A 19298-nucleotide genomic window follows, 5' to 3' on the forward strand; every position below is an offset into this window, starting at 1 on the left:
AGTAAGCCAGTAAGTATCAATTTGAATACATTTTTGAAAACATCTATAGACAAGGATCTCTTGACAAGGCATGTGCTTTTTATTGCTTTTAAACTGTTGCCCTCGAGTAGATGGTATTGCTATTGCTTTTTTAAACAAAACAATACAGAGCTGTTCTTTACAGCAAAAACAAAAAACAAAAAATCCCCCCAAAGTATCCTAGTTTTAACATGAAAATCTTTGAAAAATCCAAGCAGCATTAATACTTTTGTAAAGATCTATAGCTTAAGATTTTTTGAGCACCTTTTTGGCTCAGTAGCCTTGCATTGTCAAAACAGAAGGTTGTTTTCCCTCTTCTCTCAAATCCAATCTCAAAAACACAACCACACACTTTCACACCATGTAGTGTGCACAGATAAACCTACGTGTCTGCGGAGTGTCAATGGACACTTCGTTGGTGTACGCTCCAATCCCATTTTTGCTCTTGGCGGCCAGCTGGAACGTGTAGGTGGAGAAGGGCTTTAAGTTCTTCAGCAGGTAGGAGGTGGCTGGCTCAAAGCTCACTTTCCTCTGAAGAGGCGCACAGATAAGAGGAAGCTCTTAACATTCAGGTCAGGTCATCTTCTCTCTGCTCTCCATTCCATCCACTCAAACATCCACTTTTAATATTTATGTTATCATCCATCCAGCCACCAAGTAAACAGTCCATGCTACCAGTCCATCTGTTTTTCCTGTGCCTACCTCCTCAGTGTCGTCGACCCTTCGATAAACCAGTTCATATCCAGTGATTTGGCTGTCTGGGCCACCTTGGGTTGAGGGGGCCACCCAGGACAACAGGATACTGGTCTCAGACTTGGCTTCACCCTTGAAGTCCAACGGTTGGGATGGAACTAAAAAGAAGAAATGAAATAAGAAAGGAAAATATGACTACTTATGTGTCGTGTTTTCCCAGAATTATAGGGCTATGAGCTTTTCATAGTGAATCGTTTCATTGTTTCTTTAAGTTTACCTCCAGTCTTGGCTATAATTTGGAGATCCTGTGACAAAGGTCCATCTCCTACAGAGGTAAACGCCAGCACTCGGATGTAATAAGTCTTGTTAGGAGTCAGATCCTGGATGGTGATGAAATTGGTGCCTCGGACCATCTGCTTCTCCCACTGTACACACCAATGCAACACATGCGTGCTCATTTTTAATGCTGCTAATAAAGTGTCAGATTTTAAAGTTATTGACTCAAATAACACAGAACCACACACCTGGTTGACTGGGAGTGTGTTGTCTGAGGTGTAGTACACCCTGTAACCGACCACTTGACCGTTGGGTTCCTCTGGTTCGTCCCAATGAATCATTGCTGTTGTAGCACTCAGCATCCGACCTATGACCTGCAGGGAAAAAAAAGCCTTCAGCTAAGCAATTCAGCACTCTAAAACTTGAATTCAGACTCATTTGATTCAGTGTTGTGGTGCTTAGATGAAAAGGCAAACAAAATCTTCAAATGTTTTTCCTGTTTTATTGTTTTCATATTTTAGATCCCAGAAAATGAGCCTAATGATTAGTCTAAAAAAGGGCCAAGACTAAAGGAGAAAGAGTTACTGTAATCCTAAGAATGTCAGGCCATCAATTTAAAACCTTTAGCTGAAGCGTACCTGGGTAATTCAGCACAACAATGATCCAAAGCACACCAGCAAGTACATGTCTGTGTAGCTCAGATAAAAGCAAAATGAACTTCTTTCTGATATAAACCTTAGCTTGCTGTTATGAAACATATCATTGTCACAAAAAAGCCAAAGGAGAAAAAATCTGTAAGAGGGCAAATACTTTTCTGCAGCTCTGCACATGAAGATGACAAGAGGTGCCTATCTGCAGTAGGTAAGATATTAACTACTTTTAAACTTTTAATAGAACCTTACTTCAGAAATCCTGAACTATCCCTTTAAGATGCCCTCCTACCTGTCGAGGAGGCGATGAGGGAGCCTGCTCCGCTGTACGAGCCTCCACCACCTCGCTGGACGGACCCTGGCCAATGGTGTTGATGGCTGCGACCCGGAAATCATAGTGAGAGTACGGGCTGAGGCCGCCAACGCTGTAACGCGTTGTGGCAATACCATCTATCTCTTTGTAAGGGTCGTCTGAACCCTTGGCACGATGCTGGAGCAAGCAGGAGACATCAAAAGAAAGAGGAGGAGTCACATGCACAATCTGTTCCTGTTTAATAGCATAAATAAATATGTAGAAATTACAAAACCCCAATCCTTTGATTCCTAATTCAGTCCAAATCTCAGTCTACATATCTAGATGTGAGACATAACATGCTAAGTGTGGTTGCCACGCTTTTTATAAACAGAGTATTGAGTCAGAGCTATTTTTTATTCCTACATTTAATTTCGCTGCTGCTTCTGGGAGGAGAGCAGCCACATGACAGCGGATCCCATTTGAGAAAATTGAGAATTTAAAAGTGTATCACCAGCCAGAGGCTCTTTTGTTTTATAGCCCTGCTTAATGATCTGTTAATAACAGTTTATGTTCACAAAAAAAAACTATTGCTTTAGACATCTGAAGTACTGTAACTCGGGAATGTGTGCAAACAGTGCTGGGTGGATGTGAGTCATCATAAATTATTGGAACCCCTATTAAAGGTAATAATTCCCTTTATACTGCAGTAGAAAAATTCAACATGACACATTTCTAAAAAAATAAATAAATAAATAAAACTTTCAATTTTAGTTCAATGGTTAGAGTGAGAAAAATAATCCTTCCTTAAGAAATAATTATTAGTTTTTTGTTTATTACATTGACAGCTACCTCCAACAATTCCTCTAAGACAAATAAAACTGAGACAACCTTTTAATTTTTACTTGTATAAGTGAATTACTATGTTTAAGATTTTGCAAGACTGTTTCCCTGTGGCATAAATACAAAGAGTCCTTGCCACTCTTCAAAATTGAAAAGACACTAAAACAAACCTTTCCTGGACCATACTATAAACAAAAAACAAGTGTGACGGGGCTTTCTGGACACCAGGCTTTGGAACAGGCTTCCTAATCAAACCGATTCAGCACAGAAATATGAATAACAGAAAAAACCTCATAAGACATTTCTCTTTTTGCAGGTTTGCTGCTCCATTTAAGTATGACACCTTGGCTTTATTTATTTATTGGTTGTATATATTTTTTTTTACTTTAACTAGCTCTGTGCATTGTGTTAGATCTCTTTTCATCACATCAAAATGCATACATTGCCAATTCTGACTTAATTAACAGATGTCAAAACCTCTATTGTTTTCAGGGAATGACCTATGGTAAACAGTCATATTATGTATGAACTGTACAAAATAATGAGGCTGTGTAAAACTAAAAGAAAATATTTCCAAATATCTATTTTAGAGGGTTTTTTTGGTAAATCTTCATCGCATGTAAAGAGTTGTGCAGTTTGTAAGCGCAGAACTCCTGAGGCACACGTGCTTGAGTGAGTGTTTGCTCCACACCTGTATGACATAGTAGGAGACTGGTTCAGGGTTTCCCGAATCCCAGGTGAGAGTAATGCTAGTTGCAGTTCTCTCTGTCACCACAGGAGCACCAGGAGGCTTTGGCAGAGCTGCAGGGAGGCAAAGACAACAAAATCTCACCCATCAACCATTTAAAACTTGAGAAAATGTCAAATCTACAAAACAATCAAGTGACGAGGCACATGAAGCATCATTAGGATAACATTACCACAATCTTTGCCAATTGATTTAAAATTACGAAAGGCAAATGCGAACAAAATTATTCTGATCACCAACATCAAGAGATCAAGTTCATCCAAACTTCAGCTATTCTGTGAAGGTCTCTGACGGTTTTTAAAGAATATTAGTGAACGTGTCAATGCTGACTTTTCAGGATTGACTGATTAAAAATTTAGTAGTTCACCTGGCAAATTTTTTCAATCACAAGGCATTTTTCCCAATTAATAAGAGAAAAAGCTGCCAGATATTTAACAGTTCTTTTAATCAATATTCAAGAATAACTGACTTAAAAACTAGATCATAACTTTTTATAAAGTTACTTTAAGTTAGTTTGGTCTTATTTCCAGTTCACTAAGTTGTTTGTACAGTAAAATGTGCAGTAAAAACAACTTATGGTTCAAACACAACGCTTTACAAGTTAAGTCATAAAATCACTGTCATCATTATTTATTTTCTCCTTTATATTCCATCCATAGAACTCACCTTTCACAATAATCTGCGCCATAGCCTCGATCACACCGAGCGTGGACATGGCAACGCAGGTGTAGTTGTTGGACTGGCGCACGTCAGTCAGCTCCAGGACGTTGCGTCCAATGGGCATGTCATCCTCGGGCGTCAAGTCTTCAGCTCCCAGCATCCACTTCACGTATGGCATGGGCGAGCCGACCGCCACACAGGTGATGTTGACATTTCCCCCTGGCATGATTTCGCTGTCAGCCGGGGGAATGGAGAAGCGAGGGGGCACGCGACGCACTAAAATAAAAGATGATGAGGGCAGGAAGGCAAGAGGAGGGACGTGATTAGATTTCAAAGACTTTGCAGAAAGAACAACAATCAGGGATTAAATGAATATTTCACAGGATTTAGAATAAAATGCAAGCATAAAGAAAGGACATCGTTGGTGGGGTTCATGTGATATGAAAATGTTTTATTAATGCCAATGAAAGTGCACACTGTTCAATGTTTTATGAACTGCATCAAAAAATAGACAAAAATGTCACAGCAAACACATGCACACAGGGGAAAGGAAAAGTTTTTTTTTCTTTTTTTTTTTTAACTAGCTGGTTTGAACCCCCAGCGCCTGCAAAACACTAATGGATGTTTTGTTGAAGGAAAAAAAAAAGTTGGGAGAACCTCAAAAGAGCCTCACAGTCATTACTGTACCAACCTTCTCGCAGCTCTGCAGAGGGAGGCAGTGGAGGAGGTAGAAAAGAAAGGAAAACAGGAAATATCAGACAAGACGGCAAGAGAAAACAAGTTAAGTATAGAAGACAAGAGAAAGTGCAAGAGAACAAGGAAGAAAAGAAATGAGGAGAGAAGAAAGAAAACATAAGCAGAGCTGTATATTAGATGGTTGATGTTGGTGAAAAGCCTTCCAGTTTAAGGCACTGCCAGCTGTCTCCACAGACCGCCTGTCAAACACTCTATGAGCATCACTGCAAGATTTTACCGGCTTTGCAAGCACTGTTAGGCACACATCACTGACTCTGCACTGTTTCTCTACTCTTTGTTATATTCATAGTTGATACATGTGTGCACCCCACTTGAGTATATATGTGTGTTTTTTTTTTTTGTTTACCCAGGAGCAATGCTAGATTTGCCAATGTGTGCTACACTGTGTAAATGCCCTCTCTGTTTTTTTTCTCTCTTTTAACCAGGGTGGGCAGACAAAAGAGCAGAAAGCCCCAGGAATAAAATTGTCTCCAAGATTCAAACATTTGGCGGGTGCACGTGTGAGCGTGTCGAGGGAGCAGGGAGGCTGACAGCGCCTGAGGAAGTGAGACGCCTGTCAGATTTGGGGAGGAAACACGAGTTCTAACCGGACAATGATTTGGATTTCCTTCTAAGGTCTAAAGGCTAAGAAGCCAGGGCAGAGCAAATTAATGGTTTGAAACAAAACTGATCTCAGCTGGTACTTTAAATGTAGCCCTGTTTATGAATAAAATATTTAGTGAATTCAAAATCTGTAGAACAGTAGTATCAAATCACATTAAGTATTTATACCGGGTGATATTTTTTTTTTGTTATGTTACAGCCGCCATATTTCACGTGTTTTACTGAGATTTTATTTGAAAGACCAAAACAAAGTAGTAAAAATCAGAAGAGAAAGGCATGTATTTGCATTCAGCTCCTTTACTTTAATACATTGTAGGATCACCTTTCCCTCTGATTGTAGAAAGTAAGATACAGTATATCTCCATGTCATTTTCACATCTCGAGACTGCTACCCTCCAGCTCAGTTAAATTGGATGAAGAGTTTCTGTGAACTTCAATTTTGAGACCTTATCACAGATTCTCAGATAAACTTAGGTCTGAATTTTGACTGGGTCACATGAATATGCTTTGATTTAAACCATTCTATTGTTGCTCTGGCCATATGTTCAAGGTTGCTGTCCTGGTGAATGGTAAACCTCTGACCTAGTCTCAACACTGAAACTTTCTTCCAGGGTTACAGAATATTTAGCTAAATTTATATTCCTATCAGCTTTGACCAGCTTCTCGAGAAAATGGTATAGATACATTTGATGATGTGTTAGGTTTATGTGTAGTGTTAGTTTCCTTTCACACGGATCTAAATTTTGGTTTTATCTTGAGCACTGAGATTAAATTATTCACAGGTGGACTACTAATTGGGTAACTTTTGAAGACAATTGGCTGCAGAGGATTTTCTTTAGCTTAGGTAGCTGAACTCATGCATGCTACAACAACACTTTTCAGATTGTTTCATCTTTATTGTACTGTCCCCCCAAAATTATACACTACTTTGTGTTGGTCTAACACATTAAAGAACAATAAAATACTTAAAATCTTGCGGTTGTTTTCCATTGATGTTACAAGCACAATACCAATGTTCCTCAAACATGTCAACCTTCTTTCTAAAAATATGTTTTTTAAATATTTGGTGGTAAACAGACGTGAGAGATGGCTTCGACTTACCTCTGACATACAGGTTTGCTGGAGTGGAGTAGCGTGTCCCAAAGCTGTTGGTGGCAACACACTCATACTTCCCCTGGTCCAATTCCTCACTCATCTCTATCTGTAGGGCACCTGGATGGATGGAGCACCAGAGAGAGAGGGTAGAACACAGAGAAAATAAAAATAGCAATTACACAGCAGCGGAAGACATGTAGGTATCTAAGAAAACTAAAATGGCGTTCAGGTTTTCAAATAAAAAAATGACACTGGAGGCAGTTTCCACAAAATGAGCTGAACTCTTTTCAAGAACTGTAAAGGGAGCCATAACTGTCATTCACACGTTTTTATCATTTTCAGCAAGAATCTGCCCCAAAATAAGCATCACCTTGCTGATGTAGAAATGAGAACAAAAAGCCAAAATAAGGGGACACAAACCCTATAAAAAATAGAGAATGTTGTCTCCATGCAAGACAGAAACACATAAACAACGTTGTCAAAATATGTCCAAAAATTGTCACCAATAAAGTATTAAAAAAAAAAAAAAATCAGCTGAAAACTGTGATTATATTGTGGAGCAAATCAGTTTACAAGAATAACATCTGCAAAAGTATTGCCGTAGAAATCAGATATCCCAAAACGGATCCACCAGAGGGATCAGGAGTGTGATTGATGTCAGTTTAAAAACACACCCAGTTAGTAAGGAGGTAAAGACATTAATCGAGCTCCATCAAGGCCAACAGATTAAAAAAAACGACATACGCAAAGCCTTGGGAAGGGACCGATGCTTTCTCGCTCCCTGAAAATAGAAAAACCGTCAAAAAAAGTCAACCAGAGGTTCTTTTAAAGATGGTGTGGAAAGGCAAAAAAAAAGCGCCCAGAAAAAACTTTATCAAAAAAGTGGTCGTTTGGGGCTTTTTATTTTCATAATGGAGGAGAAGAAAGGAGGTGATGGTAAAAAGCCATGAAGATGTGTGTGTGTGTGCGTGTGTGTGTGTGGGGGTGCGCGCTGATGTGTGAATACACTAATGTGAGTCTGAGTCTTCGCCATCTGGACTCTTCAGGCAGAGTGAATAACAGCTGGGAGGGAAAACAAAACGGGGACGTTTGATTGGGCAAATATAGACAAGGTAGAAGGACACACCGGTTCAAGACTGGGTCAAGACTCTTGTAAAAAACGGAGAAAATAATCGAGTCATCAAAAAGAGGAAACAAACTTAAAAAGATGAAACGATCCTTTTTCACCTCAAACTATGCAATACAGAAGTAAATCAAGCTTGTAAACACGCCATGCTCTATCTGAAACATTTACATGCTGAAGATTTCATGAAGTTAACCCCTTCCCATTCCGGAGAATGCCAATCCAGATACATGGCTAAAATATTTGGCCTCTGTGTACTAAAAATGGACTGAGACCTGCTTTAAATTTACCCTGTTTTCTTTGTTCTTTTGACTACTGTATAAGTCTACATCAATATTTGGACTACTGATTTCTACCTAGTTCATCTAGTTGCTCAGTACACTCCAGCTCAGTTAAATTGGATAAAGAGTTTCATCCAATTTAACTGGATGAAACTCATCCAGTTGAAACTACTGGATGAAAAGCAGCAACAACATTTCTTTTTACTGTACATGTTGAGCAAGATAAAAATATGTTTAGAAACAAATGATAAAGCTAGGGACATTTGATGTGTTGTGTTTGTAGAGCAAATAAAGAAGTGTCCTTTACCTAGTTAACTCTGTGTTGTAGAAGCATAAAAGGGAAACCCTGCAGACTAGATGGGACAAAATATCTGCCATTGTCAAGTAAAAGAGAGTATTTTAAAACAGATGTGCCCAAAGCATCATGAACACCATTGATGAGTAGTTTACATGACAAAGATTTGATTACCCTTAATTCAGTACAACACTGAAAATGATATGAATGATTGCAGAGACAACAAAATCTGATTGTGATTTCAGTTTTTGTTTCGTTTTTTGGCAGATACCTCTATATAATGATAATAATACCAAAACAACCTTAGCAAACCTCCAGACATGCTTGTCAGTTCACAGCTAAGGGGCCAGAGCAAGAAAAACATGGCACTGCATGGTCCTGAAGTTTGGAGTTGAACCCCAGATCACTGCATTGAGGAAGTGAAGGCCTTATTAATGAGAAAACACGCTGTGCCCTAATGCTACTACGAACTAAAATTACTACAAACTAAATATAAACACAACTGTTTTGTTTAATAAAGGCCTTAAGCTGCCGGACATTAAAAAACCTGTATCTTTTGAATGCAGCATATCACTAAATACTTAAAGTTGTTTTGTTTGTCACTACCTTTAGTTGTATCCTGTTTTGACCATACAGCGAAGTCCTCTGTTTCAGAAGAATACCCAAACTTTCCAAAAGTACTCATACACAGCAAGTTGCGCAGAAAATGGTGTGTGGGTGACAGTCGGAATGGTAAGGGGTTTTAAACTGATGGATACAAAGAAGAAACATGATGGAAGTGATGAATGTCTCTGTTAAAGAGCGAACACTGAGGGTGAGATGGGAAAATATGAGACGAGGATGGCAGATGAGAAGAGAGTCGGTGACAGTTACAGCATTAATGATGTTATTTATTGCTCAACTCCAATTACTCCTCTTGTACCTCCTGCAGATCTGATGCAGTTTGGCGAGTTTTGTCAATAGAGCAGAGTATATAAACCCCCCATTCATGAACCCACCAAGGGCTGCTATTCAGATCTGCAAGACAAGTTGGAAGCAGGGGTTGCAAAGGAATTAGGCCACTCTGTCATGTTGGTCCACGCAGCAGTCTTACCTCGTATGGGCGTGCCACCTGAGTGGGCAATGAATGCACGAGATTAGAGAAGGAGAAGAAGAAGAAAATGTTAGTACCACAAAAAGGGAGACAGGGACAAGGTAGGAGGGGACTTTGGGAGTATGGGGGTAACTTGTTAAGGGAGAAAAATTAAATTAGAGAGGAAGACTTAAAATACTGATCCTTAGACAGTAAGAGAAAGTGGAGGCATAAAAGAATAAGACAGAATAAGTAAAGACAGAATAAGCCTGAGAAGAGAAAAGCAGGTTTTAGATAGAGTAAGAGACAGTGACAGAGCTACAAGGGGATTGGTTATTGATTGGCTTCATTGATTTGCAGCAGGGTACATGTGGCGCTAGAAGTACTTTCTGGCCTTGAGTTTTACACTGCTCTTGTAAAAAAAAATGGGAATCAAAATAAGATTTAAACCTAAGAGCCAAAAAATATGTAAATATCTGTATGAATTTAACAGAAATACACACAAAAATAATCCACTCTCCAATACTTGAATAGTATCTCAACATTTTTAGTTTCTTATTTTTATGCTCCAATTGATCATTAAACTGATTTAGATTTTAATTCATTCACAGTTAATTATTTTTCATGATTTACTCCTCAGTCTATCCCAAATTAGAGTATAGAAATATATTATGGAGTACATATTTGCTTCCTTGATTTTTCCATAAAAGTCATTAAATAGACTTTAATATTCTTCAAATAAAAAGGTTGAGTAGGAAGCTTTAACGTTTTTATTAACTGGATTGTTTTACCAGCCTTACCTCCATGATTGAATGAAGACAAAGGAGATTTGTATTGTAATCTAGTTTTATTACTATAATCGAGACACGCAAACTTTTATATAACAGAAACTTCAGCTAAAGCAGATCCAAGGCAGGGTGACATTTTGTTTCTGATGGATAGTCTTCACTTAGCTAAAGCAAGTGAAGAGCCACATGGTAAAAAGATGACATTTTAAAACCACAAGTAAAGTCTGTCATAAAGTTTCTTTGCTTTTAAACTCTGACTGCCAAAGGCAAAGTTTAGTCTGGTTATATACATTGATGTAATAGTAACATTATTTGAGATGTTTTACCAGTTTTAAGTTGTACATTTATCCTAATTTGTCCTTCATTTGAGTTTTACCATAGCAATATAGTAATACCATGGTCTTTTTGCTCAGGCTTATCAAGAGATACTAATCTTAGACTGGCCTATGTTGATCTATTAACCTTTGTCCTTTTCTGTTTTATAGCTTGTAACACTATGCTATTTTGTTAGTACAACTACTAACCTGGAAACCTACTAAATTAAGGATAATGTCCATTTTCAATTAAAAAGACAGGTATCATTTGCTACTAGAGTCAGTAATATGATAATTAAGGCCATCCCTATTTTAGAACAGATAGATAATTTTCAATGCCTGCTTGTAGACCTCAAGCCATATTTTTTCAGCGTATTGTCTAAAAAGACTAAAACTAAATGCTGAATACAAAATTAAATAAAAATGCATAAAAAAAGAATATTGAAAAGTGGATTTTTTCTCAGTAAAACGTTGCAATGTTTTTCATCTGTGATAAAAACTAAGTACATATTTGCCCCGACCCAAACTAACTTCTCTAAACTCAAATCTGAACAAGCTTATTTTATGTGCATCCTGCACTGAGTAGTAAATGTCTGGCAGCCTGAAAACCTGGCCAACATGGATTGATTTTTTTTTTTTCTGGCTCCACCTCTGGAATACCTATCTGCTGTCTGGCTTATTGACTGGTAACTCTATACAAAGAGCGGAAAGATTAAGTGGGTGACTGGATGAAAGAGTGAGTGACTGAGTGAGGGAAAGAATCATTGAATTAGTGAACAGCTGGAAAAGTAAATAGGTGAGTGTGAGGAGAAAGCTGAAGTTCTTTGGGTGTGGAAAAGCTGCAGGTGCAAGGTGGAGGGTGGGACTCAGCTACATCTAAGTTGACAGAGACAAATATCTGTGTGTATATACACAAGAGCTCCTATATTTATTCATGTTCATACCATTCAAACTTTAGAAAAGGGTAGAACTGCTGTAAGTGTATGTATGCACTTCTGAGCTTCCTGTTTTTTTTTTTTAGAGTGTCATCGTTAGTAAAATGCATGCCATGCATTTTAATAACAGTGCAGTAAGTGTAATAAAAGGTGAGCAGCAGCAGCGACAGTAGCAACATTAGTGAGCAGTAAATAGAAAAGTGGACAGTGAGGGTGTGGGCCTCGGAACAGAAGCACTTACCAAAGGACTCTGTAGTTAAAAAGATACAAAGAGAAAAGAACAGCATAGAAAGGGCATTATAATCGGACCACTGGTTACAAAGACGTCTTGACTTAGATGAAACATCTTATTGGAGCTCCACAGAACGTCACTACATACAACTTTATAGTGAAAGAAATATTAAAAGTATTTTTTTTCTTTTAGCTTTTCACAAATTATAACATACAAGAAATTAATCTAACATATTAATGATTTTACATTTAACATTGTTAACAATACTCAGTGTCTCGCAAAATCATTCATACCCCTTGGACTTTTTATTTTACATTTTGTCATTCTAAAACAACAAACATTTGTGTATTGTATTGCATTTAATGTGTAAAATAAATAAAAGCTCATGAAATGTGGCGTGTATTTAGATTCTGCTCCCTTCAATCATTATGTGAATAAACCACCTTACTGTCATGATTCCAGCCCTTCAGCTCTGCCTTGGCTGTGCTGATTGCTTATTGCCCTCACCTGCACTGAGCTGGTTCCTATTTAAACAGTTGCTCGTCACCAGCTCAGTGCGAGATCGTCTGTTGCCACTGTCACAGCTTTCAAGCCTTGTTGTCCCATGTTCCAAAGAGTTTTCTGGTTTCTGATCCTGCCTGTTTTTGACCACAGAGTTTTGCCTAATCCTTCTGCTGTTGAAAGTCCTGTTGCTGAACCCTGCCTGTCTCTGACCCTGCCTCCTGCCTTCTGGATTCTGGATTTTCATTGCCTGAGACCCTCCCGTGCATGACCCTGGACCGTTTCAAGACTCAGCTTCTGGTTGGTGGATTTTGTCCCTGTCGTCTGCTTGTCCCCTGAGCCCCCCCAGACCTCCCCTTGTCCATTTACCCTACCTGCCCCTGGCTGGACTCCTGACCTCTGTGGATCCCCCATCCCTGACTCCACCAGTGAGGCCACACCCTTCCACACCAATTACTTTTGTAATAAAACCTTTGGTGAAACATCCTCTTGTTGTGGCTGCGTTTTGGGTTCTGGCTGATTCTGCTTTTACCATTACACTTACAATGCAGTTACAGTTTTATTCTGGTACGCCTCTACTAACTTTAAACTACAGACATTTTGTTGACCATTCCTCTTTGGAAATTAACTCTAGCTCAGTAAAATGGTTTGCAGAGCATCTGTTAAAATAACATTTTTAAGTCTTGCCACATATTCGCTATTTGTTTTTGGTCTAGACTTTGACTGGTCTAAAGCTAACCTGAAAAGCATTGCATTGTACTGTAGCTCTAGTTGTATATTTGTTTCATCCAGCTGGGATGCAAACCTCCGCTCTGATCAGGTTCTCTGTTTTGACTAAAGAAAAACACCCCCAAAGCACCATGTTGTCATCACCTTAAATTTTGTTGAATAAAATCAAGTAGAACTCCTTGACATGACCCTGGATTTTTTTTCTAAAGTGCCTTTAGAGTCAAAGCCTCAGAGCACAGTACATATAGTGCTCTTTTCAGAGTTTCTTGTTCTAAATAAATGATAATCATTTGTCCTTTTCCTCTCACGTGAACAAAGTATGTGACTTTGCTAGTCTATCACATAAAATCTCTGTAAAATATGTTGCAGTTTCTGATTGAAACATGACAAAATGAGATAAACATCATGGGGTATGAATACATTTGCAAGGCTCTATAAAAAAAACAAATGATTAATAATGATGATTATATTAAACAGGGAGAAAAACAAGGAGGTTGGTTTCCATAATGACGCCAGAAATTTGGCCCTCCATTTACAAGATAATGGGTTTTAGGTAAAGAGTTGGCCCCTGAAGGCAAGCGGGAGAACTGAGGAGGAACAGGCTTTGGGATTTTACACACTACTGTGGCTATCAAACACAACAGATGGAAAAGGTTTAGCCTGCCTGACTGCAGTTATTTTCCATAATAAAATTGGTTGAATTTGGTACATATTTCCTTAAATTACGAGTATAGTTTCAGGAAGTCAATTCACTTCGACAACAGGCATACTTAGCAAGACATGAAGAAAAAAATAACAAAAAATTTAGTCTTTAGTCACAGCAGTGGGCTTTATCAAGAGAGGATATTCCTTTATGTACATGCCACCATCACTTGGTTGTGCTGCGAATGTTGACAGCAGGAAAGTTTGTTCAAAATTTGTTGATTAGAGATCAGTAGCCTGCTGCTACTTCTCGGGGACATTTCAGGAGCTTGATTTTGTTCTTGCGATGGGGATTTGTACAGGAAGTCCTCAAACAGTTTGGAGAAAAGTCTGGAGTTTACTTTAAAAGGGTTTGAACAGTTTTAAGGGGTTGGTGACCATACACAGCAAGCTCATAATACACCAGCGGCAGAGAAAGGCAGCTGAAAAACACAGCCAGAGACTGCAGCAGGAGGAGGGCAGAAGCATTGTAAGAAATTGGTTAAATGTGAGTCAGAACATAAAGGAACTCTGTTGGAGCTGGAAATAAAAAATGGTTCTGAGGATAAAACAGATTAGGGATAGGAGGGGAGATAAAAGAACTGTAGGAGAGACAAACCTACAGGTAGAAATGAAAGCGGGGATTCAAAGGAAGGAGAAAAAAAGACGAGTAAAATCCGTGGTTACCTGAGCGGAGCTGCTTGATTCGACCATGATTATCGGTCGTGTTGACTGGCAGGAAATCCTTGAACCAGGTAATATCTGGGTCAGGATTGCCGCTCGCAGCACAGAGCATAGTGGCAGTCCGTGAACGTTCCACCACTTTTAGCTGTGGACCCATATCAATGGTGGGAAACCCTGGGGGCAGTTGATCCTCTGCAAAAAATTATAAACACAAGTCATACATAGAACCTGGTAGAACACATCAGTAAAATTCAATCTATTTTACATGAGTGGGTACACTTTACAGGCCACATGTAATATACCTGACAAGTTTGGGGTAAGTGTCTGGTAAGTTCAATAAAGTATATTTTCAGTTCTGGTAAAGGGAAGTAGTTGGTAGTCCCAAAATGTGGTTGGTAAGTTACACAATAGTTTAATTGAAAGTATCAGATGAGTTCAATGGTAAGTTCTAGAAATGGACCTGTCTACATCCAGAAAGGGTTTTGGGGAAAACTGCTGGCAAGTTCTGTGAAAGTGAGTTCAACCAAGTTCAGTGAAGTACCTTGTATCAGGTAAAAGTATCAGTATTATGTTTTTGGGGAAAGTACCTTAAAAATTCTAGGAAACCACTATAAAGTACATGATAAGTTTGGGGAAAAACTGAACATACCTAATATGTTTCAGCACAATTTAGAGAACATTGCAAAGTAATTTTTAATTTTCAAAGTTTAATGAGTAAGCCAAAGGAAAAATAAAACCGGACTCAGGTTTTGGAATTTTAATAAATATTTGGAATATTTATTCCAATTTTACTCTTGGAATAAATATCATATAATCATAAGAGAACTTATGTACTGATGGAAAAGGCAAACTGCAGATTGTCACATCTGTAAAAGAACATCTGAGGACAAAAAACAGGCAACAAATTCTACTGTAGACAAATCCTGGTAACTTTAAAACAAAAAGCTGAGGCAGCAGTGGACAGAGGTTCATTCATCAGATGACTGAGTAAATGTGGTCTGATCTAATGAGCCATGCCTTTAGCTGTTGCATTTGATGAAAACGGTTGGAATTTAGACTCATTAATCCCACTGTGTATCCTTTAACAATCCACCTTGGCAGGAATGTGAAATAACGTTTGGTATATATTCATGGGGCATTTTGGGTCCCGTAGTACAAATTAAACATTATTTTATATATATAAAACATAGGTTTTACTTAAAACCTCCAAAGCCTTCCTAACAAATATTGCTGACCATGTCTATTACTTCGTGACCTCATTATACTATCTTTAAAGAAAGGTGCCTTCAGCACAAAGCTTAAATCATAAAAGACTGATCTCATGAAGGCAAGAATGGGCTTACTTTACTGAAATGATTTTGCAGTAACCACATATCAATCAATAAAGTCTGATCAGTAGTTAGGAGTACTAGATTTCTCCTGAATAGGCATTGACGAGGGAAACATTTCAAGGTTTAACACGATAGTGTAGCTTCAAAACCGTAAAACGTTTTGGCTCTTTGTTCACTTGTTTGAAAATATTTACATTTGTGAAAAACTCATATTCTGTTATTCCATGACCAACAGAGAACCTTACATCACTCTTATTAAGGTGACACTGTTTTAAAACTTAAATTAGCAATCTGCGAGCTGTGTGTCTGATAAGCCAATGACAATAGTCTGGCTACAGTAGCAGACATCCTGACTAATTCCCAGCTAATATCAGTCTGATATACTTGTGCTGCAACACAAAAAGCAGAATAATAAATAAGTGTCTACTGTGGTGATGGACACGTTTTAGGGATGGTCAACTGAGGGAAAATGAGTACTGATATGGCAATAAAATAAAGGAAACTATCTCAAAACCAAACACAGCAAAACCCATAAAAACTGGGTTTAGCAAAAGCAAAGAGCCAAATACCAAAAGCAAACCACATCTATAACTGTGAACTCAGACTAAAACTAAACTCAAAGTCCAAATGATAAAATTGTGTAAAATTCTGCACTTAAATCACATAGAGGGTTTTAAATGAAGAGGCGCTTGTAGATTTGTTTACGTTCATTCATATGTCAACAACAACAAGTAGTATTTTCATTTATAACATATTTAATAATATATAATTTTGGCAGCACAAGTAAGAATTGTTGCTTTTATGCTGTAAAATAGAAAGAATTCAAACATTTGGTAGATTATTTTTGTTCTTTTTTTGTAAATATAGTGACACCAAGAAACTGTTATTTTTGCTCAAGATTGTTGTAGCGTGAGAGTCTCAAACTGGACCATGTTTACTCACAAATAAGCACATCTAGTGTGCCACTTTTTTACAAGCCAGCAGAACATCCTGATCTATGAGGATTAGGAAGAACTACTTACAGATGAGTGCAGTGACCCATTCTCAAATGTCCTGCAAAGCACAGGCTCTAGATTGAAAGGTCACTGAGTCAATTGAGCATATGGTGCACACACAACAGAGAAAACGTAATTATATCTAATAAATAACTAAATAAAATGAAACTCATTAACACTTGTTGCCCCTGTTTATCAAACATACATACAGTCACTGTCATGTTCATTTCAGGAGGTGAAAAACACTAAGTTTATCTTCTGGAATAGGAAATATTTTAAACCAGATGTCACTGAGCTCAGAGATTCTCAGAAAGACGGCTGTTCAACTAAAAAAAATCTAACCATATGAATATTAAATGTGTGAGTAGTTATTTGCTAACCGTTTATGCAAAACAAATAACACAAAATCCACAGCATGACGAGCTTGCAAAGAAATTTAAAACATCTGTCAGGATGTGGCTCTTTCATGAGCAGTTGTGCAGGGTTTTCTAGACTGAATAGATTTTGTTATGCAGAGTGATCAGAGGCTTTTTGATCCATTTCCTCTTCCAAGACTTTTCAAAAGGAGTTATGCCTACATTTAGAACTGCATTTAAAGGAAATAACCCTGGTACTCCAAAGTCGTAACTGTTCAGGTTCTGTTCCTCTATGAAGCGCTTCCACCTGGGACTTGAAGACAGGATAGGCCTGGCTTGGATTAGATGCTCTGTATGCCTGAAAAGGTGTGCTTAGTACAACTTTGGGCTGTGCAGTGCTACACAATATATCACTAAAAACAGGCTAATGTGATGCTTGATGGATTCATATGGTTCTGGAGGCTGTCAAACAAAATATCTTGTAGAACTTTTATTTATAGGCTGATAATTGTTTTGAGCAAGTGTGATATTTAAAATAAGACGTTTCATGCAAAATATGCATAGTTTTTTTAACATATTTTTCTTTTACTTTGTCAATAATCTTCTGTTGGAATGCTGTAGCTTCAAAATCTTCCATTCATCTGTGTCTCTAATTCTGTAGCCAAGGTCTCTAATACTATAAATAAGTAAAGCTTTAGTTTGTAAATTGCAACCACTTTGGATGTATCACCGGACAGTTCAAATGCTGGGATTAGTCAGTACACACACATAAACATATGATCATAATATGCCCAAATCTATAAAAGACCTTGATAAATGAGGCCTGCTAATGCACATTATCACAGTTTCAAAAAGAGGCTTTATCTCAGATTAAGTTGGCTGTTGTGAAAGTGATATGAAAATCTATGAATGACAATATGATACTTGAAGCTTCGGGAGACTCAGCAACAGCAACAAATTGACACAGCACCGCATACCAGGAAGAAAAAATGCAAGAGTTGGTTTTTACATTCCACTGAAGCCTGAATATATGTTGCATCAGGCTGGAGACGAGAAGCAGGACTGCACGGTCCAACGGAATGGGTAACATTTTACTCTACCTGACAAAACTCACTAAAGCTTTAGGCTACAGCTGCGCGAATAAAAATCAAGTGAAAATCAATTCTCCATTCTGCTGGGAATCAGCAGCAAATGAGCTGCTCTTTTTAGAAGCTCTGTCGAATCTCTCGAAGTTCACCTCTCACAAAAAAAAAAAAGAAAAGAAAAATCAAACAGGCACGTCCAATAAAGACGTGCCCGCGGAGACTTGCAATTCCTTTAGGGAGCGTGAATCAAATGTGAATTCATAGATATCAGTGGCAATTAAATCTGCAGAGCCCCTGCACGTCGATACAGAAAATCAAAGGTGGCGGGCCAACTTTACTCACCTTCAGAAGGAGATTTAAGTGGAGCTAGGAAACTGTGGAGTCTAAGAAGTTTTTAGGATCAAAGATGAGGGAAGTCAATAGGAAAGAAAAGATGTATCACAATTTGGATCGAAATGAATACAAAGCGAACATGATCATAACTTTTGAAAATAAAAAAATATCAGCTTTTTGAGTCACACATATTGAAGACTGACAGTGTAGGGAAAGTAAGACGAGCAAAGAATGAGTGTTGAAGCTGTATTTGATCTAAAAGAGCAGTTTACCCTTCTTTTTTTTCATTTTTTCCAGAATCCCTGGTGACTCTACCCCTCTCCACCACACACAAGCTCATTAACGGGAAATCCTAGTGCTGAATCTCACCAAGGAGATGCTAATTCTGGCAGTGGCTCATCGAACCATGGCCGATGGCTCGTGAGACGCCGGCATCAACGGGCGGGTGTGTGGCCTTTTAACAGCTCCGGTTTCAATCAATCACAACAGGCTGACAAATGGAAACATGGATATAATAAACTAAAAGAACAAGATGAGAAGGTGTTTGTGTGAGCGAGTTCGTCTGAGGGAGAGAAGGTGAACGAGGAAGGCTGTGTAGGGGTGGCAAAAGTGTATTAAAAAAATGGAAGAAGATGAGAATAGACTGGGACAATGAAAGAGTGGCAGAAAGGAAAACAGGAGGGAACAAGAACGAAATAGAAAGAGGGAGAGAGAGCATGAGGGATTTAAACAGCATAACAATCCTGATTCTTTCTGCTTTCATTATGCAAATACTTACTTCAAAGCAAGGCCCCTTGTAGGCAGGAATAATGCATTCTATTTCATCTACCTGGGGTGGGACACTGAACTGAACAATGAGGGGGTGAATAGTCGGAATGCTACTCCCTCTGCCACTTGTACCCATGCACTAACGGAGCTGCCAGTATGGA

At 38.4% G+C, this 19298-nt stretch overlaps 1 protein-coding gene and 1 long non-coding RNA gene across 22 annotated transcripts in view; both read right to left on the minus strand.

Moving 5' to 3' along the window:
- ptprdb (protein tyrosine phosphatase receptor type Db) overlaps nt 1-19298 on the minus strand; it is a 249115-nt gene that overhangs the window by 37301 nt on the left and 192516 nt on the right. For 8 of the 21 annotated variants that reach the window (XM_032563278.1, XM_032563279.1, XM_032563292.1 and 5 more), the window contains 12 exons: nt 14273-14461; nt 11684-11692; nt 9427-9444; nt 6641-6751; nt 4872-4883; nt 4187-4456; nt 3464-3573; nt 1930-2127; nt 1236-1361; nt 989-1136; nt 721-869; nt 405-549 (listed from right to left, as the gene is read on the minus strand). In XM_032563278.1, the coding sequence (XP_032419169.1) occupies nt 405-549; nt 721-869; nt 989-1136; nt 1236-1361; nt 1930-2127; nt 3464-3573; nt 4187-4456; nt 4872-4883; nt 6641-6751; nt 9427-9444; nt 11684-11692; nt 14273-14461 (1485 nt within the window). The remainder of the gene's footprint in view (nt 1-404; nt 550-720; nt 870-988; nt 1137-1235; nt 1362-1929; nt 2128-3463; nt 3574-4186; nt 4457-4871; nt 4884-6640; nt 6752-9426; nt 9445-11683; nt 11693-14272; nt 14462-19298) is intronic. The other 13 variants (XM_032563293.1, XM_032563290.1, XM_032563280.1 and 10 more) reach the window with 6 other exon arrangements.
- On the minus strand, nt 11983-14266 carry LOC116720172 (uncharacterized). Its single transcript, XR_004339339.1, has 2 exons — nt 12714-14266; nt 11983-12117 (listed from the first exon to the last, which is right to left on the minus strand). It is a non-coding gene; the product is annotated as an uncharacterized LOC116720172 (long non-coding RNA).

Source organism: Xiphophorus hellerii, chromosome 5, assembly GCF_003331165.1.
Source record: "Xiphophorus hellerii strain 12219 chromosome 5, Xiphophorus_hellerii-4.1, whole genome shotgun sequence".
In the NCBI taxonomy this organism is placed as follows: domain Eukaryota; kingdom Metazoa; phylum Chordata; class Actinopteri; order Cyprinodontiformes; family Poeciliidae; genus Xiphophorus; species Xiphophorus hellerii.